Below are 25,898 nucleotides of genomic sequence, written 5' to 3' on the forward strand. Positions count from 1 at the left end.
CCTGGTGGAGATGTGCACACTTTTCTTGTCAGGATATCTTTCCACTTTTCTAGCTGCTATTCAATTGTAATAGTGTGTCATATTTTCTCCAGAACTTTGCACACCAAAAAAAACTAGCATTCCTTAAAGTCTGTTTTACGCCCCCTTTTCTCAGTGTCGATCAATGTAACAAAACACAGGGTCATAGTCTGGGAATAAGTAGATTCAACATCACCACCATTTACTAAGTCTTTGATCAGTACTTTGAACATTTTGAACACATAATTGATTCTCAGTGTGAGATGACAAAGATTGTACTATGTTGTGCTACGACAGTAGCTAAGTTAGCCAAAAGTTTTTTGACAAATCGGGGAAGCCCTTTGATCTCACTTGAAGCTGCGGTTGCCGCTCACTATCTAGGCTGTGCAGTGCACTCTCCCAACTCCTGTCAACACGTTCTGATCTTCCATCAATAGCAGCAGAGACCTGAGCTCTGAATATGTGTCAGTGAAATGAAAGGACCCAGAGGGAGACCAAAAACCTTTATTTTTTTCGCTGTGTGTGATATACAGTACAGCGTGCCGGCCTCCCCAGAGGGCACGCTCTTTTGCAAAGTATGAGAAATGACTCCTCTGTGTCACGTTCGCTGACTTGCCTGCCTGTTGGCATCAGCTGCTGTTAACTAACAGCTAGGCAGAGTCGGCACCTGAGAGCTGACAGTTTTTCCTCGTATCCATCCCGCTGCCAGGTTTCACACTTCACCACCACGCACTGTATCGCGCCATCTGTTTCTGGGCTGTTTAGGACACACCTTCCATTCGCAGTCTCTCCATTTATCCCTCTCTCACTGCCCTGACTGCCCCACCCACCTGGAAAGGAAGCAGGTGCCAGACAAAAGTGATAACAGTTCTCGTCACGCTGAAAGTCTGTCTTATTGCAAAGCCACATTGTACCCTACCCTCCTCCACAATGAGCCGTCAACCTACTGTATTTTTCATTTCTGTTTTGAATACATGGGGATACAGTAGGTTGATCTTTATTCATCTTGGTTGATCTCTTTATCGTCAACATACAAAATATACTTTAGCCTACACTAGAAATGTGTGCCGGTATGGTGATACATAATGATATTGTCGCTGTCGGGCAGAACCCAGCTATCTCCATTTTTCAACTTTTGATTTTTTTTTTTATAAATCAGGGCTTTTGAACACCCTTTATGTCTGTGTGTGGGTTTTACAAATGTTGATTGTTGAACCAATGAAAAGTGTTAGAAAGCGCCTTCTGACTAAACCTCCTAACTCTTTTTAGTTTTCCACATTAATGGTAAAGAAAACCCTCCTAACTTCACTTGAGCTGTATTTGGGTAAGATTGTGATAATATAAGGATTTCATTCAAGTATATCTGACAATGTATAAAGTACCCATAGCAACTTTGATGTGGCAGTATTGTGTTGTTCTAAAAACTATTTTTTCTATTTTTTTCATTTCCTGAAAAGTTAATATTTTGGACATAGCTGGTTTCTGCCCGACAGCAGAGATATGTGACATGATGAATATCATAAGTAATAAGAGAACTGTATTTAGTGGCCAATACAAGATTCAAAGATTCAAGAGATTTATTTGTCACGATCTACATACACAGTATGTGTGTTAACCACTTAAACCAAGGTATGAGCTGCAAGGTTCTATACTACAGTAGATCTGCTATTTTTGCTGAATGTTCACCCCAGAATGGGGCCGCTTGGATTCATGTTGGTTGCGACATACATGACCTCATGTAGAGACAATCCAATAACAATATCTAAATGCTACATACTTAATCTGCATGATACAATCAATATCGGTGCACAATAAAATCCTTACCGGTCCATTTAAGGATTTTCCTCTGGTCTGGCGTGATGACATTGCTGTGCTCGTTCCTGCAGTCATCGCGTGCACACATCTCTAGGGCGGTGTTGGAGCAGTTCCTGTCCTTCGGCAAGTATCTGGACGGCCTGACGCATGGGGCTCCACTGCTCAAGCAGCTGTGTGACCACATCCTGTTCAACGCTGCCATCTGGATCCACACCCCTGCAAAGGTGAGCTCAGCCATTTACCTTTGCTCCGAGGCCATATAGGATTCACGACCAGGTGTCTTTTCATATGAGTGTGAGGCTGATTGCAAATGCACAATTGTGGAGATGATAGAGGGGAGGGAAATGTGTCAGTCAACACAAAGGTTTCAATAGTAGTACTAGAAATTAGTTTCATGCAAGACTTTTCAGACTGCTATTTACCGCTACCATTGTGCTCTGGTAGATCTGCTATTTTCGCCGAATGTTTGCTCCAGAATAGGGAGGCTTCTGTAGGGTTCATGTGGTTAAAGACTGAAACTGTTGTTTCAGTCGTTCTGGAGATATTTCTCTACCTAAGCAAATTGAAGCAATAGAACACATGTTTTTTGAGTATACTGGCTGTAAGCAATCAAGTTTTGAACTCAAGATCAGCTGACAGAACTTTGTCCTCTTTGACATGCATGGGGCATTGCAAAACGAGGTGGTTGAGAGTAGCAATAAGCTAACTACAATATATTAATCAAAATGTTAAGTCCTAACGAGGTGCAAGATCTATAAACTAAATCTACAGTGCAGGAATAATTGCAAATCTTATAATGGTTGGCCTCCAATAGCTTATGTTGCCTGACTACTCAAATAAGTATATTTTCACAAGATGTAATGTGACTTAAACAAGGACATCCCTTCACCCCACAGCCTGCCCAGTCTATGTGTCAAAGTCAAACTGCTTCCTGGGCGCTGTATTAGTAGCGCCGACTGCTCCTAACAGTTAGGATGGGTAAATGGCAGTGCGGGAAACACATTTCACGTACAGTATAAGCAAGTGACAGTGACACATACCCCAAAAAATGTTGGGGTATTCCTTACTCTGATTCTGATATAGTACAGCCAATACTACCGTAGAGTGCCATGCATACGGTACATACAGTACAGTACATACAGGCATTGTGCTGCATATTTTCTCACATGTATTATTTCATGGCAAATAATATGTATTTTTTATTAACTTTTTTTTACAATGATCCATGAAAGTAGATGAGAAATATCAAAGAAGCTGAGTTTGCGTTGCGAATACATTTGCCTTAGTGATGCTGCTGGTGGGGCCATGAATAAATAAATGACAAAATAAATACAGAAATGTCTCTCTGGAGGCTGCCCTGTGGCAGATCTCCAAAATGGAGCACATAGTGAGGGTAAGAGAGGGGGAGAAAGAAAGAGAGAGACACAGCTGAGGTAATGAAGTGAGTTAGAAGGCTTTTAGCAACATCAGCATCAAGAGCTGCAACTTGCTGTTCCCTTAGTTTTCAAAGTGGGGGCCCATTTTTTAAATCAAATGCAGCTCATACGATTATTGTGCCAGTTTAACCACTTTCAACCTGCCATCAGATTTTGGGAATGTCATTATTATCATTTCAAAATGTTTCAAAATATAGTAAAAATGTCCCATATCCCTTTAAAAAAATAGCTCACACAATGCTTAACGATGCGACACAAGTTCTGAGCTTGCATACATTTTGGGGGTCTTTGGCATGGAAAGGTTTGGGAACTCCTTCCTTAGGTCATCTCCAAGTCAATGTCCATATTCTCTAAAAAGCACTGCATTCATAGAGCAGTCATTGTAAAAGCCGGGAGTATTCAAAAAGACATCCACTGAGATGGTTTTAATTAGATGGTCCGTCTGATCTTGGCCTTTTGTACCCACATTGCACTGAAGGGAATCGATTTGCCATTGAATTCCGCTTCAGACCCATTCTCATGGAAATTGTGTTATCGTCCACAATATGGCATACTCGCATCCTAGCGGTTTGGCTGACATTCACGGCGTCTCACATTCTTATTCCAGATGAATGGCAAAAGGCTGTTCTGTTGGAGTGACTGAGGCAGGAATGACGCATTTTGGCAGACCTGTTGCTATTTCCAGAAAACCTGCTAATCAGCACTTAACAGAAGAAAAACTATTATGTATGAAACTGCGTAAAGAGGGAGGTCAATGGAAGTGCACTCATCCCTGCCATTACACAGTGTAGTTTCGAATGGTATAATGTAGATTTTACATTATTACTGTGTCCTGTTAAGGGTGCAGAAGTTGAGTGTGTGTGTGTGTGTGTGTGTGTGTGTGTGTGTGTGTGTGTGTGTGTGTGCGTGTGCGTGTGCGCGTGCGCGTGCCCACTCTAGGTGCAGCTCTCTCTATACACGTACCTCTCTGCAGAGTTCATCGGAACAGCAACCATCTACAGTACCATCCGTCGAGTGGGCACAGTGCTGCAGCTCATGCATACACTCAAGTACTACTACTGGGCCATCAACCCCGCTGACAGCAGTGGCATCATGCCAAAGGGCCTTGGTAAGCACATTTACTGTTTTGGAACTGCACATTTATTTATTCCTCAAAATAATTTGCTGTATTTAATGTTAGGTTTAATAGGCTTATTTTTTTTTGTGATATGCAGTACACAATAAAATGACCTCAGTGTTATTTTAATTATTTATCTGAACTCTCAGAGGTACACTAATTAACGCTGAGGATTTCACTTTGTATACTGTAATGTATACTGTACATGCTTATACAGTATATCTCTGCTGTTGGGAAGAAACCAGCTAACTCCAAAATATAAAATTTTCAGGAAATTAAGAAAACCTTATATTTTTAAAACAAAGCAATACTGCCTCATCAAAGTTGGTATTGTGACTTTATATATTGTCAGATACTTGCATGTGTAATTATATTATCACCACTTTACCTACATCCAGCTCAAGTGGAGTTAGGAGGTTTTTCCATCACCGATTAGAGCAGCTGACAATGGATCTCCAAGCTCACAATGCATCACAAAGCGTGAATTAATGCCCTGATGCTTCATGACACTGCTTATATAGGCCTACAATAATAAGCAGGGCTTTAAATATTACAATGACTTCTGCAAAGAGGGGTTCACAGAGTTGCAGTTTCAGTAGAATTAGTGAGAGAAATGGTATATGAACTCATTTCTTGTCACATTACTCTCCTCAGAAAACACTACATAGATTTTAGAAATAGAATTAATTGTTTTCATAACATTAGCGTCAGTGCTAAGTTTGATAAACAGGTACACTGCATAGTTACTTTTAACAGACTACGGGGGGAAAAAAACCTGCCTCGTTAGAGTTTGTTTTCTTCCGCCCCGAGTCTGCAGCTGCTCTGGGGAGAGGGGGTGGAGTTATAGTTTGGTCGACAGTTTGACGATCCAATGGAGTTAGGAGGTTTTGTCAGAAGTGCTTTTTAATACTTTTCATTGGTTCAATATGTTTTTTAACCAACACACAGACATAAAGGGTGTTCAACTCATTGATTTATGAAAAAAAAAAAGCTGAACATTTGAGTTAGCTGGTTTCTGCCCGACAGCGACGATTATACTATAATGTATTACATTGTATAATATAAAATAATTACATATTACATATACATACCTTTTTTACTTAGTAAAAACATAAACATAGCCAATCTACAAGCTCACAACGTGTCACATTGCAATGCTTGTCGATCTGCTTTTTCCCCTTTTTTTCCGTGCGCGAATGTCCAAAATAGGGACTCCAGGTTGAAAGTATTCAATGATTATTAAAAATTATTTAAAGGTTGCCTCTCGTCTGGGGGGACTGTGGCCATCACTGTAGAGATGACAGTGAGGCAGACGCCCCACATCAATACCCCCCCAGCAGGGGGCTCGGTGTGGGCGCTGGGGCTCTAAAACCTAGGCCAGAAATATGACTGCCATCTCCACTCTATAAAACAGCAGCACATCACCATGCAGGCTGTGTTGGGAGTGAAAGTGCCCTTGAACTGTCGTTTCCTTTCTTTCTCTTCATTTTTCTTCTGTGAAATGTTCATTTCCCTGGTCTGAGAGGTCTTTTCATGTGGTACAGCTGCACAAAGACTGGATGAAATGTTTTCTCCTAGCAAAAATGTGCATTAGCTACAATGGTGTACCACCAGTTATGCCAGAAAAAAACATGTTAATATTATTTTTCAAGGACAGTCATATCAGCGTTAATTATGATTAATGCTAATTGTATTACTATAACTATATCATATTCTGCCGAACAAGGCGGTTGGGGGTTATGGGAGAGGGGGTTATGGAGGCAGTGGAGTTGGGAGGTAAGGGGGTGGAGGTTATGGTAATAGGGATGGGGGGGTATGGACTTGAGGGACTTGGGGGTATGACGGTATGGAGGTGGGATGGGAGTCATGGGGTGTGGGCTGGCGTTTGGGGAGTTGTGGGAGTTGGGGGGTACATACAGTAGTCTCGCGTAGACAGACAACTATACCACAATCTCCGAATTCTACATAGTCTGGAACTACGCCTCCCGAGATATGAGAGAGGAAGCTGGCACTTCCGTTCACGAAAATATATAAAAAAATATCTTTACATTTTATTTTTTAATTTCCATTTCTGCTGAGATGACAAGAAGACATTACGCTACTGTAGGTAGGTATTGGCCAAGTGTAACAATGTGCAGCCCTCAAAATGTTGTTTGAAGTTCTGTGGCTGCTAGAAGTAATTTACTTCATTCATGGCAACCACCCACAAACATGGCCATTTGTGCTCACTGGAGCGCCCGGCCAAGCCGGAGGCACCGTGGAGGAATCAAACTCCAGTCTCCTTGGTGTTGGGCAGGTACTTTAATTACCCCTGCACCACCTGGACGCCTAGAGCTTAATCTTTTCTTTTCAGTCTGATCGGATGGCCAATGTGAGATTACCTGCACACTAGGGGTGGGACGATATGGGTACCTCACGATACGATATGTATCACGATATTAGGCCCACGATAACAATATATATCACGATATCTGAAAATGCCGATATATTGCGATATCACGATATATTGCATGAAATTTCACCAACGATATATCACAATATCTGAAAATATCGATATATTGCGATATCACGATATATTGCATGAAAATTCACCAACGATATATCACGATAGTCCTTGTATTCAATTCATAAACACATAAAATAGCACCAAACAGTTCAAAATCATCATTATACAAATACAGAGTAGGAAAAACAACGTATCACAAACATAAAAAAAAAAAAATATATCGATATTTTTCGGGAGGATATCGATTATTTATCGCGGGAGAAAGTATCGCGATATATCGATATATCGATATATCGTCCCACCCCTACTGCACACACACACACACACGCACACACACACACACACACACACACACACACACACACACACACACACACACACACACTGACTGAAGGGGCGAAAACATTAGTCTCCGGCCTTCGACAGAGACAATTACCGTAAATGCATGCAGCTCCCAGTTGGGACTATACTGTCCACAACTCTCTGGCGGCATCGGAACATCCAATGGCACCCCATTATCTCAATCATTTTCCCCACTGTCCAGAATAATGTACTGACACTTTCCCTGGTGTGGCATGTACAGGAGAGTCCCCCCCCCCCCCCCCCCCAAGCAGTGAAGCAGCCCGACCCGACGATGCAGCGTTTCCACCATTTACTTGCCACACTGTGGTGCAGTAGGATTACAAGATATTTCTTGAGGGGAAAATGTTTCACCTGTCACTATCGCCTAGTGCATGAATTACACCAACATGTTCATCATGTTGGTATACTTTTGGGATAATAATTTAGCCCATCACTGAGGAAATGACACCGCCCCCCCACTGTGCGCCATGACCGTACGCTGCTCCATGCGACCTGGAAAGGCTGCCAACACACATTACCTTAACATCTGAACATTTATGGCATGATTGTTTAAATGACTGAATGTGTAAACATTAATGGATGGTGTCTGGCATATGGGATGGTGACCTATGGAGAGCATTTGCGCTGGCACAGGTAGGCGTATGAGCGTCGGGTTTAATTTTCTCCTCAACTAAGATTCCAAACTGTGGCTTAGCTCCAGAAGGACATGCTTTGGTAGACGTCACTCACCATGAAAAGATTCCAGTGGATGTGAAAAATGTGCTTAGAGGTTTTAATAGACACAGATTTGCCATTGTGGAGATGTCTGTCAAAGCTCTTTAAATAGATGACTGGTTAAGCATCGGAATTTTAAAAACATTTCAAATATGTCAACGTAGTTTTTTGCTCGATTTTTATTCTTTGTAATTCACCTTGTACTTGTTAACCCCATTATTGTAAACAATTTGTAAATAATAACAGCCAGATTGTTATCTTCAGAGCTTTTCCACATACCTGCGTAGGTGCTGCCAAACTTATAGGCTATTGTATTTTGAAAAGATCTAAATTTTGGAAATGTGTCCACACACACACACACACACACACCCACACACACACACACACACACACACACACACACACACACACACACACACACACACACACACACACACACACACACCACACACTCTGCATTATTTATGATCTGATCTGTTGCATGGTAATAGACATTTGTGAACCATCTGTTTCTTTCATAAAATAGCACAGTTTTCAGTTGAGCCACACATAAGTATAAATATATTGTTGATTATGATTTTAATAATATGAGATTATTTATTTTTTAAACCGTACAATTGGAACTCTTGCAATGGACAACGTTGGGTCTCTGTCACTGGTCTCTGCTTGCCTTGGCATGTCAGTTTCCCCCCACTATTGTGACAGATGGATAAACAAAGAGACAGACACAGGGGTAGAGTGGCAAGCAGAAAATTAAGTGGTCAATTATTAGAACAAAGAGGAGATGTTTAAAACAGAAGCTCCTCCAGCTCATTCTGTTGTGTAGTGGTTTCTTTCTTCCCTCCAGGTTCTGATAGAGAGTGCTATCAAAGTAAAGCCATGAATCATCCCCTTATGCAGAGAATCACTGCCGACACTCACACAGATGACCATTGCTCAACATCTCTCAGTTCCTGACACGAACCCTCGGGTTAACACTCTCTCTCTCTCTCTCTCTCTCTCTTTCTCTCTCTTTCTCGCTCTCTCACTCTCTGTCCACTCTCGGCTCTCGCTCTCACTCCCCGAGCCTATTTATTACTGAATAATAGGCCATTACCCACGGTCAGTTCTTTGTAGCTGCCTCAATTTTATTTCCATTCTAAGGGAAACCCTCATTGATACAGAGAGGAACTAGAAAGGATTTTTTTTACCAAGAATTGTGTTGGAAACTGTGCTGATTAACATTCATAACATACAGCAGTCTGACTGCAGTATTTACGTGAGCATTATTTTTTTCACTTTCCCTGCCCAGATTTTTTAAGGGATGCAAACGGCTGACCTTGCGATCACAACCCTGCTTCTCTAACCTTCAGACAACTGATGCCTGTCCTGAAATCTGTGTGTGTGTGTGTGTGTGTGTGTGTGTGTGTGTGTGTGTGTGTGTGTGTGTGTGTGTGTGTGTGTGTGTGTGTGTGTGTGTGTGTGTGTGTGTGTGTGTGTGTGTGTGTGTGTGTGTGTGTGTGTGTGTGTGTGTGTGTGTGTGTGTACTTGATTGGGTTTTAGATTGGCTCTATTTTAGAATAGCTTCCTGTGGACAGGTGCTGAAAATTTGCACTCGTGCAGTCGTGCTATGCACTGTACACAATGCATCTGGTTTCGTCCAATGTAATTGTGATGTCCATATCAAATAAAATAGATAAATAATAAAAATTATAGACATAAGTGTGTAATGTATTTATCACTGACGGCAATCAAAATAAAATGTCTGCATTCATTCAGTAGACATTCATTATTCTCTGTCTGCCCTTGGGGTACAAGAAGCAAACTAATCAGAGAATGAGAAACACCAGTGGAGCACGGCAAAATTCTGAGTGTAAATCTAACTCTAGGAAATGATTTTGCACTCAGCATAATTGGTTGCTTGTGAATATGTTGGACGCTGCACTCATGGAAATAATAATGTTATCAGCCCCACCATGCTCTCTGTCTCTCTGCACTGGGATTCTCTCTCTCTCTCTCTCTCTCTCTCTCTCTCTCTCTCTCTCTCTCTCTCTCTCTTAATCAGTGTCTGCTGCAGTTAGTATCCACATTGCGGGTGCAGGGAACTGCTGTATTGATTACATTGATTGGCTTGTGGAGCCGCAGGACGGTCAGTTGTCCACCTTCATTATGTCACTGCGACTGTTAACAGTTGAACATGTGTACTGCCCAGGAAAGGGCTCGAGGTTATCAGTGCCTGGATAGTCCCGCTTAGCCAGACCCACAAATATTGTTTTTGGTATAGGACAACAAAGGAGCCCAGTGCAGAATATCTCATACACTCTGACGTGTTGTCAAAACTAATGAGCTCTTGTGTCTTTCAAGTGGACACAGCTGAGTTGCCATGATATGACAGCTAGTCAATGCCCTCTGTAATATGCCATATTTGATAATTCATCTTTATTTGTCATAAGGGCATACTGTATGTACAGTACGTATACCTACAGTATGACAGCATTTGGCCTGTCAGACATTAAATGAGGTTTGTGACAGCAATTGTTATTTATTTATGTCACTGAGTGACATTAATAGCTTTGCATTAATGGAAGCCAGGATGCTTTGATGAGATGTTAGCAGGTGTGAACATCTTGAAATCAGTACTGTTTAGATCACTGATTCTCACAACGTCGGGATACCTAACACATGATACCAGAACACATGAAAATACATTTTCAGGTCGGGATGCCAATTTTCTCCAATCATTGAGGGGGTTCTAGGAGGTCCCCAGCTAAATGACTGATAATTAGGAGCCAAAATGGACCATTACGGATCTGTAACTGTACAATTGGATACAATACATTTGTATATTCTCAGAGTCAAATGAATACATTTTACTGTGAAGATTGGGCCGGGTCCCAGAGATAAAAATCTTTTCAAATTCCTGTGGCTTAATGCATATCAAACTGTGGGTCCTTGAAATTAATAAGGTTTAGAATCACTGGCCTAGACAACTCTGGACTGCATACTGTTCTTGGAAACACCATACAATGAATGCTTTTGATGAGGAGTTTACCTTCAGTAATCCTTGTCTCATCCTGACCTTGTGATCTTGTTAATTCTAACTACTTTACGTTGGTGCCATCGTAACCATGACAACAGCTATTGCCCTGTTATTATGATGCATTATCCATCTTAGTATGCCTGCCAGCCTATCTCTCTGTCTGTCTGTGTCTCTCTGACTCTCTGTCTCTCTGCCTGCCTGTCTCTCTGTCTCTGTCTGTCTGTCTGTCTGTCTCTCTCCACCACAGATGGATTGAGGCCCACCCAAAATGAGATCCTGTCTCTGAGGGCGTTCATGCTGCTTTTCCTCAAACAACTCATCCTGAAGGTGACTCTTAGGAACATTTCACTTTTCTTTTACCTAATCGCAATATAGCTCCAAAATTCAGTGGACATTTCAAGGTAGATTTCGTATATACATATATATATATATATATAATATATATATGCATATATATATATTTTTTTAGCTATCCACAGCCTGCCTCTGAGACATAGAGCGAGTAGACAAAAGTGATACTACCTTATAGTAAGCATTGATTAGTGAAGACTGAGATATGGTTGAAAGAAAGGTGAAGTGTTCCTTTACCGGTTTCCTAGCCTTGGATCAAGACAATCAACAGAGTCTGACTTTTGCTTTCGTATCTATGATAGTTGATAGTGATAGTTTTGGTCTCTACCCTGAGGGAACTTCCAACAGAATCGACACAGATTAAAACATATATCCATTGAAAGATATGGACTAATACAGTGCACACAGGTTCCGAATGTCGAGTTAAAGGGATACTTCACTTTCACATAAAATAAACATTAAAAAAAAATATTTTAAAAAAATGAAAGAAGTTATGGCAAAATAAAGGCCCCCTCACACATTAGTAGGACACTCTAATGCGTGAGGGGGCCATGAATTTTCCATTACTTTTTTCATTTATTTTTAATATATTTTTTAAATGTTTCCCCGACCCGAAAGTGAAGTATCACTTTAACATCCGGGCTACAGGGTCAGCACTTTATATGTTTTTTTTGTACATGTACGGAGAAGTATAGGCTTTGTGCGCGGATGTTCAGTGACTATAGGGGGAGTAGAGACCAAGACTATACATCTATGACAGTCTTGATCCAAGGCTAGGTCTGTTTCCATGCTTCAGAAGTGCCTGCCTGGTAATAACTCAGATTTGAAGTGGAACAGGAAAATGCTGACATAATAAATTGTGTTATCTTCCAAAACCTTTCCCTGGACTGTAGACAATGGCAAACAATGGATTTTTATTGTATTCATTTAACCTTTATTTAACCGGATAGTCACCATTGAGATTAAAAATCTCCTTTTCAAGGGAAACCTGGCAAAGATAGGCAGCAGCATACTGTAATATACAAACACATTTATAAACAGATCAGACAAATTAAAATTACATTTAATAATTGATTTTACATAGACGTCCATTTCATAAATGGAACAATTAAAAACTATTACTATGTAACTATTGACATACAGTATATTATCTGCCTCTAATTCTTTCATTTTGGATTTAAAAGTATTTAGCCAGATTAATTCATTTAGTTTCAAGTCAATCTGCAACATATTCCATGCCGAGGGTGCAGAATACCCAAAAGACCCTTTTCCTAATTTTCCGTGCGGGCATTAGGGACAGAAAGAATACAGACATCCTGAGCGTGCAAAAAGTATTGTCCACATAAATAATATGGGAGCTGACCAAGCCTTGTGTATAAAGGTGTACCAAAGACAGCCTATGGGTGGCCAGAGCAGGCCACCCTACCTTGGTGTACAGAGCTTTACAATTATTTGGTAATGAAGCTCAAGGAAGCATTCGCTGTGTGCAAATGGAGTAAAATTTTAATAAAACAAAGAAAAATTTAATGAAAGTTGAAGTGGAATTAAATCAATTAAAAGCTGATTTAAAAAGATGCCATTCCATATTGACGTTGGTGTGCTAGTGGGAAATGCCCAGCCCCATTTAGTTGCTAATCAAGTTTTTGGAAGTGAGAGCAGAGCTTTTTATGAAGATTGTTTTTATGCTGCTTAACCATTTTGCTCCTAAAGCAAACATTTATGGAGGCGAGGGCTGTCTGACATGGTATTTGTGTATTGCACAGTCTGCATGCTAGCTCTGGTTTCTTTGTGATGTTTTTGTACAGCAATCTCCTCTGTTGCTGTCAGCTTCCTCTGTCTCTGCAAATAACTATCCTGTCACATGCAGCAGTAGTAGGAGTTTAGCCTCACAGTTCCAGGGAATGGCATAAATAAGATGAATGTAAACACTGGACAGAAAATTGATTTTCAGCCTGTGTTCTGCCACCCAGCTGGGCTTCTTAGGCAAATAGCAATTATTGTACAGTTTAATGTGTTTTGCTGCGATCAATAAGAGGGAATCTGTGTTCTCGTTAGAAGTGTTTCAGTTGTGCGTTCCATTTAAGCACCGTAATAAGAAGAGACACTGGAGACCAAATGCTAAAATGTGCTCATAATAATAATTTCTCGCATGGCAGCATCTGTCAGCTGTTGCCAAGTGAGAAATGTTTCTATGTATCTTGACACACTACAGCATCAGTAGACTGTGCCTAAAAGGTGATGCTGTCAGTCATAACACTGGAAAGCACACATTTTGGCTTTCAGCTTACTACAGAAGCTGACAAAAATGCAGTTAATATTATTGATGACATTTCTCCCAACCACTTGTGCTTTTTATCTGTCTTTCTACCTTGACATTCTTTCAGGACCGAGGTGTGAAGGAGGATGAGCTTCAAAGCATCCTGAACTATTTGTTGACAATGCATGAGGTAGGTTTTTCTCCACTGCAGTTGAGCTTACGTTAGTTAGGCTGTAACATTCATGTTTTTCAGCAGCGCAGTTGGTTTGGAAGTTTGACACACAGCAGCGGAATGGGTACAGCTGGTGCTACAATGTATAATGAAAAGGCATAACCCATAGCAATGTATTTATTTCACCATCTTATTGTCCATCTGTGCATCCCGTCCAGTCAATATGGTTCTCCAGATGAAAGGAAGATGGTTGTAATATCTTTTTGCTGGGATATGGGTGTCATGTAAAAATGTCACGTTGTCAGTGGAATATTGCTGCACACCCCCATAAGGAACGCAACATCCACAGTCACAGTTCCGGCTCAGAATTGCAGGATATTTTGTTAGCGCCTGTTTTTCATGCACAAGTGCTCAAGGGTGGATGTCAGAAGGCACTGGTTCAAGAGGGGTAGCCTTCGTCACTCTTTTATATATTTATTTGGTCATCTGAAAAGTATTCTCAATCTGCATTGTTTGCAGATTGGGAGAAATCTGGGGAAAATCTTTCTCAATTCCCAAACTGTGCCCTGTTATTTCTGCAGGATGAAAACCTCCATGATGTTTTGCAGCTACTGGTGGCTCTCATGTCTGAGCACCCAGCCTCCATGATCCCTGCTTTTGACCAGAGAAATGGAATACGGTAAGCCTTTGACTGAGGGGAAGAAAACCACAAAATAAAACCACACACAAAGACACACTCACACACACAGAGGACTGTGGTTATTGTTGTCGGTGTACAGGATGTATACAGTAATTCACTTGATCACTCAGGAAAAAAAAATCTGGGAAAAGCAATGATATGAACATATTTATTTAATGATCAGACATGAGTGATCAAACATAGCATGTGATCCTGTGAATAATACATGCACAACATCAACCATTCTACTTGTGAGTTCAGGGGAATTCATGGTGCAAAGGCTGCTGTTTTGATTAGGACCTTCATTTCACGCTTATATAAATTCACTCTGAAGGGAAAAGGCTCCAAGATAACTAGTGCAAACTCTGTTCATTAAGGCTATATTTTGTCCTGTCAGGATATCGTGCTATTGTCGGCCTCTTCTGTTTGCTTCTGTTCCAGGGTAATATACAAGCTCCTGGCCTCTAAGAGCGAAAGTATTCGAGTGCAATCCCTCAAGGTCCTTGGCTATTTCCTTAAGCATTTAGGCCACAAGTAAGTACCCCATTCCACTGACTTCATAGCTCATTAGATCACTCATCAACATTTCCTTTCTATGTTGTTATGTTGCTATTGCCTTCCTACATCCCTGTAATATGAGGGAGGCTCAATGGAAAAGAAGAATACATACTGGTTGGTAGCCAAAATAACATGGAAAAAAGCTCGATTTTCGCAGAAATAATGCATCTCGTACCGCAATTTACTTGTAAGTAGAGTGTATGTACAGTATGTGTAGTTGGAGGAAACCGAAAACTCCCCACAGGGTGCCGGGGTTCTAAATGAGGGTGCAGCACTCTGTGGGATGCCTGGATTCCTGGCAGACTGCCCTGTAACCATCACTTCAGAGAAACCAAGGAGAGGGGCAGAAGGGGTCCAAATGACTGTCTCCCGTTCCTGAAATAAATGAATAAATGAAGCACTTAGAAAACAGGGATAGACTTTATATACAGTACTGCAGAGTGTGGAGATGAGAGTGAGTGCCTTTGGGGGGGGAAAGGCTGTTCTTCAAGATGCAAGGGATTGAAGGAGGGAGATGGAAAGAAAATGAGCTTGTTTTGTATGCACTGGAGGTAGCGGGGCATCAGGTGTTGTGGTGTTACCAAGGCCTCTGTCACTGCCACTTCATGGTAGACTGCCTGGTGGTGCAAATGAAAAGGCCCTCTATTCTCAAGAGACATCTGTGCTTAATGAGAGTCTCCCGTTCATCCCTCACTTTGAAAGCTTTCTTAAATATTAAACCCCTTTCCAGCTCTACTGTAAGCTCATTTATAATTGATATAGGTTCTATTATGATTGGATCAGGCCATTTGTTTTTTATAATTGGATTTGTGAAAGTGAATTCCAAACGGATTCTGAGATTCTTAGAAGTGTTAGTACAGTTTAGATTTTTAAGTCTGATCATTTTTTTTTAAAAGAAACATCATAAAAAAAAAAATGACGCCGTATTTCTCTTATTTTATAGCAATGTGGCTTAAAATAGCAAAACATAGAGAGTGGAAGATATGTAACAGACATGGTGATGACATACTGTAGGCTCACACCATCATCAATACAAAGTATACATTTTATAGTAGCTTCATCATCTATCTATACATTCACAAAATCTGTCTGTCTGTCTGTCTGTCTGTCTGTCTGTCCGTGTAAAGGCATGTGTGTTTCAGATGACCCGGGTGTGTGTTTAGCTGAGTGGGAATATAGTTGGACTGGTAGTTGTTCAGAACCGAAAATTCACGTAATGTATTCTGTCTGTCTTGGCAACCCATCGCCTTCACAGTTTGGCTAAGCTATGTTTTTTGTGCCACTGCTCCAATATAAGTAGTAGCGTGCACAATAGAACTCTTTACTGAGCAATGCGCAAAATGTCTTTATATGTCTGTCTCACCTTTATGACCATGTATGCCACAACTTTGCGGTTTATGATAACATCAGGGATCTCCATATTTAGTCAATCGGTCATATGGTAGTGGATACCGCTCTGGATACTTTGACAGCGGTACAATGGGTACTCAACAAATACAAGAAGCAACAAATGCAAGAAGCACAACGGGTATTGTATAAAATCAACTCAATAATATACAGCAGTTTTAGGATCACAAAATAATGAATTTGTCCATAAACTAGTTACTGCTGTGAGAGGTGTCAGTGTGAGACAGGCTTTAGATAGGCTTTTTCTCAGCTTCTTGATTTGAGGTTTAACAACATCGAAGTACATCTTCTTCAACTGTTTTTAGATTTCAATATAAAAAGCAAGTCTCACCTACAAAGGTGACAGGTGCGTAGGAGTCTAAACTAGGGCCCAACGCAAAAGAAAAAACTCCCGCACACTGTCTTCAAATGCAAATAAAACATTTTAATTGCATTTGAAGACGGTGTGCGGGGGTTTTTTCTTTTTCAGATTTCCATATAACACATCATTTGGAAGCTTACAATCTGTACTTTCATTATAAAAAAAATGGAAAATGTCATAATATTAGACCTTTAAAGTCTTAAAGGTATCTGTAATTCTGCCTCAAAATGTCCTACCTGCTTAAGTATATTACTCTCAGTACAGGGATATTCAATCTTTTCTGTATCCCTACTTTTCCACTCAAATGGCATAGCTGCGTAATTCATCTTCAAAATGATGTAGCCTACTTTATTTCAGTTTTTAACTTGACTGATGCTGTAAATGAAAGTTTTGGGCATAAGTCTAGGCCTGCTCTGAGCTTTAATGTAGCCATTTCACAAGCGTAAGCAGACCTGTATGAGCCAGACCATGGCTGGGTTTGAATCATCGCTCTGCCCTTTCCTCCTTATTTCCATATTTATACTCTTTATAGAGTAACTCCACTCTCCTCCTAAGTGTCCAATTTGCCAGCCTAGGCAAACAACAGAAATTGTCGACTTGTTAAGAAAGTCCCCGCCTGCCTTGAGGCAAGTGGCAGTGAAGTGGTGTGGCTTCAAACTTAACATTGTGACAGCAGTCCTTGTGCCGTTTGCAGGAGCAGTTTGTCACTGTTAAACCCAGTCACCTGTGGTATGCCTCTGCAGTGTCTTTCCTAGTGACAGGGTGACTTCGTTATCCCACGAGCCTCCAACGGAATTCTCCCGAATTTCTGACAGCATGCAGCTCCATGACACTTGTCTCCAGAGCCCAGGTGGGGGAGGCACAGGGAAGGCAGGCTGACGCTGCTCACTGATCCTGAAGCTCCGAGCTGCGTTCTTTACCATCGTGCTTGTGTGTCTGTTTCATTTTTGTTTTTTTGTGGGGGTTTTTTTTCCACAGGAGGAAGGTTGAGATCATGCACACACACAGTCTCTTCACCCTCCTGGGGGAGAGGCTCATGCTGCACACCAACACTGTGACGGTGACGACGTACAACACTTTGTACGAGGTGATGAACGCTTTTCTTTCTGTGGTTGTAGAAACTTTGCATCATAAGGCTCTAAGACAGTGGAGTCGGGGGGTGGGGGGGTGGGGGGCATAGTAGCAGTCTGTTGGGGCTGCGCTACAATGGTATTTTTTCATTTAATTGATAAGATTACAAGGCTTGCAAATCTGCAGGAATCCCTGCTTTAATTACATTTTTCAATTAATATTCATACAATGTATGTTTTTATTTGAAGGTATTCTTTAATTCCACTTTGAAATTGCACTATAAATAAAGTGTGGGGTCGCAAAAAGAAATCCATCATACAATGGGGTCGTGGCATAACAAAAGTTTGAGAACCCCTGCTCTAAGACTTTGCAGGGAAATCGGATTTGTTTCTCAAATACGATCTTATGGACTGTGTGAAGTGATCAAATCAGATTTGTGTATTCAGACATTGTCGACCTATCTGCATTGGTTGCTGTGATGATGATATAGTGAGTATGATGGTTCATTTATACAGGACGGTGTCGCTTGCTGAAAATAGCAGATCTACAAGCTCACAAAGTTGTGACCATGTAGATTGGATATGTTTGTTCGTACGATTAAGCGTAAATCAGGCTTCAGTGTCCAAGTGTCCAGAAATCAGATTTGAGTCTCGTTTAAATCACCTATCTGTTGCCTTGTGGTTTTCTGCTGATCATACTTAAAACCAATCTGATTCCAATCTGGATCGGCCAAAAATCTGATTTCGGTTGCCAGTTTAAACATGGCCAAATAGAGACAAAATAGTTGATTAATCTCCATGCTTCTTGTTAACAGATTCTCACAGAGCAGGTGTGCACGCAGGTAGTTCACAAACCTCATCCTGAGCCCGACTCCACAGTCAAGATACAGAACCCAAGTAAGTCTGTTGTTGCATGCGAGTACAGTCAATGTTTGCATGTCATTTAAACCCTCTACACTTCTATATACACTTGGTACAATATTTTTTCCCCTACACCCAATCTTTACGCTGAAAATATCCAACCTACAAGCTCACAACAAGTCGTGTTGCTTCAAGCTGATGGAATTTCATTTGGTACATTTACTGTGTATTCCTTTTCTCTGCTCACTCCTTGTTTTTATGTGTGTATGTTTGTACACAGTGATTCTCAAGGTAGCAGCCACCATACTGAAGAGCTCCTCTCCAAGCACAGAGCTGATGGACGTTCGGCGGCTCTTCCTGTCTGACATGATCAAGCTGTTCAGCAACAGCCGTGAGAACAGACGGTGAGGGGAACTCTCAATCCCCCACAGCATCATTTAGCGTTCAGATGAATATATCAAAGATATATATAACAGTGTTCGCTGTCTAACGTACTCCTCTAGATGTTAAATCATCCTTGGATACAGTAGATCAAGCCTATTCAACTGATGGCCCAAGGGCCACATCCAGCCCGCTTCAAACTGTGGATTACCGTGGATTATCGCAAGCATCTCTGGAAAGAGATGTTAGATGTGTTGAGATTTTCAAAACTACATTTTTGGGTTTCACAAACCAAATGCTGTTGAGCTCCATTGTATTGCGGTGACCTTGGCTAATCACACAAACATTACTGTATATGCTCAATAGATAGGGTACAGTATAGGGTTAAGTGGGAAAATATGTTCTTTTGTATTTTAGGTGAACTGACCCATAATATCAAAATGAATTATGTATTCATCAAGTGAAACTGTAATATGAATCAAACTGAAATTATATACTCTGAACACTGATCATTATAGATCTAAAAATAAAATTGATGAAATACATTTCATCAATCAAGTACATTTAAGTACTTGTACCACTGTACCACTCACTGTATAGCTGAATGATGTGTTGACGGTGTGAGACGGTGTGTACCGCAGGTGTCTGCTGCAGTGCTCGGTATGGCAGGACTGGATGTTCTCGCTCAGCTACATCAACCCCAAGAACTCTGAGGAGCAGAAGATCACTGAGATGGTCTACAACATCTTCCGTATTCTGCTCTACCATGCCATTAAATATGAGTGGGGTGGCTGGCGCGTGTGGGTGGACACTCTCTCCATAGCCCACTCCAAGGTGAGTCCTTTTCTTTCATCGTACAGCAAAGCACTTGTGGTGTGTATTAAATGAAGAGGAAACACTGCCCTCTGCTGTACAATAACATTGTACAGGGTAACATCACTAACAATGGCTTTTTGCCCAGGTGACATATGAGGCTCATAAGGAGTACCTAGCTAAGATGTATGAGGAGTACCAGCGACAGGAGGAGGAAAACATTAAGAAGGGGAAAAAGGGTTTCGTCAGCACAATCTCTGGCCTGTCCGCCCAAGACTCGGGCATCAAGGGAGCCATCGAGATCAGAGAGATCGATGACAACTCTCAGACGCAGACACCAGAGAGCGAGGCGGACTATGAGAGCACTGACTCACGTAACCTCCTGGCTGAGGGAAAGGGTCCTGTGGAGGCCGTCAGCGGGCCAGAGGGGACGTTGGATGGGGTCAGGGTCGAAGTTCATGACCTTCTGGTGGACATCAAAGCAGAAAAGGTTGAGGCAACGGAGGTCAAATTGGAGGATATGGACTTGTCCACTGAAACTCTGAGGTTACCTGAGCACAGGGCACTTGTGGGGGTGGACTCCTTGTTGGACAATGTTTACTGTGCCGCTGTGGAAAAGCTCAGCAATAATGTAAACAGTGGGTTGTGCCTGGCAGACAAAGATCCAGGGCCTCTGATTACGCTAGCCGATGACAGCATCCCTAACGGCAACTTCTTGTTCAACACGGTGACGAGCAGTGTGGCAGACAATCGTGGCTTACTGGCTCGCATGGCAGGAAGCCCTGAGCTGGGCTCCATTCCCAACATTCTGGAGGAGGAGGAGAATGAATTGCAGTCAGCTCTGGGAGAAATCACTTCCGTGACTGCAGCCTCCTCCAAAGGGTCGGTGGTCACTGAAGACACAGCTGCAGCTACAACTGAGGGAGACCCATCTGCTGCTAAGACCTGTTGTACCGCAGATGCAGCCAGCACGGCTTCTGACACGGAACGTTCAGATGACGGAAAGGACAAAGAAATTAAGAAGATTCAGACAACAACCACCACACAGGTAGGTCACAGCATGATCATACAGTCTTATGAACTTGAATATGCAAAAATGAATAGCTGTTGGGCTGAAAACTCACTTGTTATACACCTGTCAATGACTGGTCGTTTTATGGTACTAGAGGTTCGGGCCGCTATGCAGCCCAGCCCTCACATCTAGAGTTCGTAGCTCACACCTATGTCGCACACAGATCCGACCAATATGCCCATATATGGAGATATCTGTCAGTCCATGTCCCTTTTATGCCCATATGGAGATCGCTGATGTCACCAGTATATATGCTCATATTTAGGCATTACCCCCTTTTGTGCCCATATAAGAAGCTGACTGATTTGTTTGCGCCTGATGCCATGACGACACACTCCATATTTGGGTGTAGCTGCATTGGAAACTCCTTATACTGTATGGTTATGACTGAGTCATAGTGACATGAGCGTGACGACGTGTTCCACCATGGGCGTATCGGGTTTGTTTATGATTATGTCTGAGTCGGAGTGACGTGGCCACGGCCCGCCGGCCGCCCCGCCCACCGGCCCCTCCCAGTAGCCAATTTTAATATAGGAAGATGGCCTTTGTCCATCCATACATCGATCTGTCCAATTCTTGTCATCACTCACCATCTTGATGTTCAGTACCAAGATAGCTTTCAGCATTCTGCACCCAAGGTCAGAGTCGAAGGTCAAGGTTACTCTAATATTCATCTGTTAACATTTTCTCTTCATCGGTTTACTGCCTTCAGTTATGTGATTTGAATGAAACTGTATACAGGGTTTCAGAACCATCATAGATTGGACAAGTTCACGTTTCAGGATAGCGTGCTTTAGGGATGACGTCTGTTTGTAGTTACTTCTACCATGGGTTCCAACTGCAGATTTCCAATGGAATCTTTGCATCGGGTTTTGCATAAATTATAAAGATAAGCTCTGCAGCAAACAAAGTCTTATGATATTAACTGTCGAACAGTGCAAACGAAGAGAGGTAGAGTTTTGTAGCCAACACTGAGCCATTTGCTGTACAATATGTGTCAAGCCCTGATTTATACTTGGTTGCGTACGGGTACCGCATATCGGAAACAGCAGATCTACAAGCTCGCAGCTCGTCGCAGTGCGGTGCGTTGTGAGCTTGTAGATCGGCTATTTTCGGTGCCCGACACCATTGCGCAACCAAGTATAACTCGGCCTCCAGGATGTGCTGGTCCTCAGTGAGCACTTGTGTAATAACAGCACCCACCGGGCTCATTCTCGTCTCCAACACGGCCTATAATGGGGACACGACAACTTGCTGCACATCAGGGAAAGCCCCTCTGGGACCCAAGAAACGCTGCTGCTGGAGTACTTGATTGAGACAACAGGAGTGTAGAAATAGAGAGAGCTTGTTGTCATCATCACATGGGTGATGCTTGCTCTGCCTCCTCGTTTCTATGTACTGTATGTGGTACACACAGTCAGGTATTCTATTTTTCATTGATTTTTTTCTTTTACTCTTTCGTCCTGTTGCAATTCTCAATGCTCGGCCACTGGTTCTTTTTTTTTAATTTGAAACACACACACACACACACACACACACACACACACACACAGATGCTCAAAAGAATCTGAAGAAAAAGTGTTGATCAGACAGAATGCCTCAGCTGGCAGCTGAACAGCCTAAAATAATATGTTACACAGCAAAATGAGTGTCCTGAGAGTTAATTTAACTCTGAGAGTGTAAAATGGACCCATGGGCCGCTTGAAGTGTACAAGCGGACAAGGATTGTCTTTCCAGAAATTCTGAGACGTCAATTCAAGTGGACTATCTTCCCAATATATTGAATGTGTATACAGTATGTGTGTGATTTCCTGCTCGTTTTGCTGCAGTTCTGCAATTTGCTGTTAACCTGGTTGACCGTTTCCAGAGTCTGCTTGGGAGCTCGGGCAGTCAGATGGAGAGGGACCTGCGTGTGGACCTGGGCTTCAGGGCCATGCCGATGACGGAGGAACAGCGCCGGCAGTTCAGTCCTGGCCCACGCACCACCATGTTCCGCATTCCAGAGTTCAAATGGTCGCCTATGCACCAGAGGCTACTAACTGACCTGCTGTTAGCTCTCGAGGCTGACGTCCATGTCTGGAGGAGGTGCGTAGCTCAACTGAGCTTGTAACGTTGCATTAACCTTGACATCATGTTTCGCTGCTGTTTTTCAGGCTAAATTGAACAGGCTCTCTCATTAGCCGCTTTTTTACACCATACATAACCTAAAATGATAATTAATAATCAAATGAATAATATAAAATGATATATCTTTTGTTTCTTTGTCCCTGCAGCCATTCCACCAAATCTGTGATGGATTTTGTGAACAGCAGCGAGAACATTATTTTCGTCCACAACACCATTCACCTCATCTCACAAATGGTAGACAACATTATTATTGCCTGTGGAGGGATCCTGCCCCTGCTTTCTGCGGCCACCTCTCCCACTGTGAGTGTGTAGCGTAACGTCTCTTCACTGTGGGGGAACAGTGCCATCTAGTGGCAGTGAAGTAGTACTGCCTGGTTTGCAACCACCAGAGATGAGCCTTGGGGGAAATAAAACGTATTAGTCTTTATTGATTGGGGTCACCTTTATCTGGATAGCCTTGTTATGCTTTTTTTTGCTGTCATGATTGTTGTTACTGTGGCTTATAGTCACTTATGTTGTCAACTGGCTTCCTTGTATTTCATTTATGTCTGTCATAGATTGGTGTCGATCTAAGTATGTCTTTGTCTGCTGTCATGATTTTGAGCTTGATTTTAATCATATTTGCTTTTGTTTCTTTTTGGCCTATGCATGTCTAGAGTGCCAAGGTTAGTAATTAGGCTGTAAGTTTGTGTTTATCACATTTGTATGTATTATTCCATATATCTAATATTATTTTTGTAAAAGGCTGAATAAATTCACTAGAGAGCTCACACTTACAATGAGCCGTGGTGCATGGATTCATTCCCTACCTTCTCCATCTCCTGACTACACAAAGCAAAGGGTTGCCTGCTAGCAACCAGCAGTGAAGGGGCTCCGGTCGTTGACACTGACAGTGTGACACCTGGGAAGGAGGACAGGTTGTTACCAGGACACAGTCAGTAGTACTCCACTCTGGTCATCTGTCATCTCTGCTTTGTCAGAGATCTGACTGAACTAAACCTAACTGAAGCCAGAGTCATACTTAGTCCAACAAATGTATATCCTTGAAACCTCACTGAACCACAAACCCGAATTCACCAGCTCTTTCCATTATGTTCAATAATGTTTTTTATGTTTTTTATGGCCATGGTTTACTACTTAATTATACTGCACGTTCTATATGGCGTTCTCCAAGTGGGGTCTAGGGACCCCCAGATGGAGTTCTATGGGGTCCCCAACAAAATAAGGATCAGTTTAAAGTTAACACTTAAGCCCTATTTCATTTTCCAGCTATTTTTTTTTAAAAGTTCTTCACAAATCTTCTCTAATGGGGGTCACTGGCACAATATATAAATGGGGGTCCATGACCAAATACATTTCAGTTTGGGGGTCCTTGACATGAGAACGTTTGAGAACCCATGCTATATGGAATGCTATCCTCACGGCATCAGCACTTAGAATGAAAGCGTATGCAGGGAGAGATACTGTTGCACTGTACACACACACTATGTGACCGTGAGTTGACTCCCGGTTGTTTGTCCAAGACGGAGTTGGAGAACATCGAGGCGACCCAGGGCATGTCCTCGGAGACCGCCTTAACGTTCCTGTCACGCCTCATGTCTATGGTGGACGTGCTGGTGTTCGCCAGTTCCCTGAACTTCAGCGAAATTGAGGCCGAGAAGAACATGTCCTCCGGTGGCCTAATGCGTCAGTGCCTCAGACTGGGTAGGTGGTGTGTGTGTGTGTGTGTGTGTCTATGTGTGTGTGTGTGTGTGTCAATAAATCTATCAGCTTTAGACGTTAAAGGAGTAAAGGGATAGATATTGCTTTGTCACATACTGTATTATGTGTGAATGAAGTCAGGAAATGGAATGATGATAACTTTGTTTGGCTTCAACCATAAATCCAGTTGTCTTGGGGAACAATTTATCTTTTCATTCTTTGCTACTAGTGCAAATTCATTTTATATTGCTGATAGGATAGATATGATGTGTACGCTTGTGCTGCAATGTCCAGCAAACAAAAGAGACAGAATTGAGTTTTAGAATTTGTCACTAGTAGACAGACTCATTGGTAGTGGAGTCAGGTGCGCCCTGCAAATGCCAGCCAGCGTGTCTCTCATTGGTGTGAGTCATAGGACTCCATAGGGTGTGCTGTCCTTGTGTGTCTGTGTTTACGATGGTTTGTGCATAATATACTTTCGCACAGAGGTTTGTTGTACCAAAAATATTTTTAGGTAAACTATAATTTGATAATTTGATTTAGTAGTTTACTATTTTTAGGTTAGCTATTTAGGTAAAATATTTTTAGATAAACTTTAATTTGATAATCTAATTTTGTGCGTGCGTGCATGCGCGCATGTGTGCGTGTGTGTTGAACTGGATGGATTTCCTGTCTTGTGGTTCTTAGGATAGGAAATAGCCTTCAGACAGTACTTTGTTATAATTCAAAATGTCTGCTCATCACTGGTTGGAGGGTGAAATCTGTCTGACTGTTGATTTAACTCCCCGTACAGTCTGTTCACACAGTCTGGAACAAATAGTCAACTGAGATAACTGATTAATTCTAGAGAGGCCATGCATATTATGTACTAATAAGCAAAGTTTGTGTGTGCGTGCGTGCGTGCGTGCGTGCGTGCGTGCGTGCGTGCGTGCGTGCGTGCGTGCGTGCATCCAGTGTGCTGTGTGGCTGTGAGAAACTGTCTGGAGTGCAGGCAGAGACAGAGGGACAGGGGAACCAAGTCGTACATCCCCAGCAGTAGGACTCAAGACAACCCGCACAGTGTCATGGCATCCAGACAGGTGGGTCCTGTCCGTCACCTA

The 25,898-nt window shown here is 42.1% G+C and overlaps 1 protein-coding gene across 1 annotated transcript in view; it reads left to right on the forward strand.

Moving 5' to 3' along the window:
* LOC308086198 (neurobeachin-like) overlaps positions 1–25,898 on the forward strand; it is a gene marked incomplete at its 5' end in the record, with an annotated part of 275,853 nt that overhangs the window by 101,621 nt on the left and 148,334 nt on the right. Inside the window, 16 exon segments of the mRNA XM_080429641.1 lie at positions 1,905–2,057; positions 4,209–4,377; positions 11,236–11,315; positions 13,724–13,786; positions 14,350–14,447; positions 14,889–14,981; positions 17,752–17,860; positions 18,659–18,740; positions 18,985–19,108; positions 19,727–19,919; positions 20,047–20,946; positions 22,838–23,055; positions 23,244–23,406; positions 23,408–23,458; positions 24,552–24,801; positions 25,753–25,877. Coding sequence (XP_080285767.1) covers positions 1,905–2,057; positions 4,209–4,377; positions 11,236–11,315; positions 13,724–13,786; positions 14,350–14,447; positions 14,889–14,981; positions 17,752–17,860; positions 18,659–18,740; positions 18,985–19,108; positions 19,727–19,919; positions 20,047–20,946; positions 22,838–23,055; positions 23,244–23,406; positions 23,408–23,458; positions 24,552–24,801; positions 25,753–25,877 — 2,871 coding nt within the window.

Source organism: Gymnoscopelus braueri, assembly GCF_963280865.1.
Source record: "Gymnoscopelus braueri genome assembly, chromosome: 5".
NCBI lineage: Eukaryota > Metazoa > Chordata > Actinopteri > Myctophiformes > Myctophidae > Gymnoscopelus > Gymnoscopelus braueri.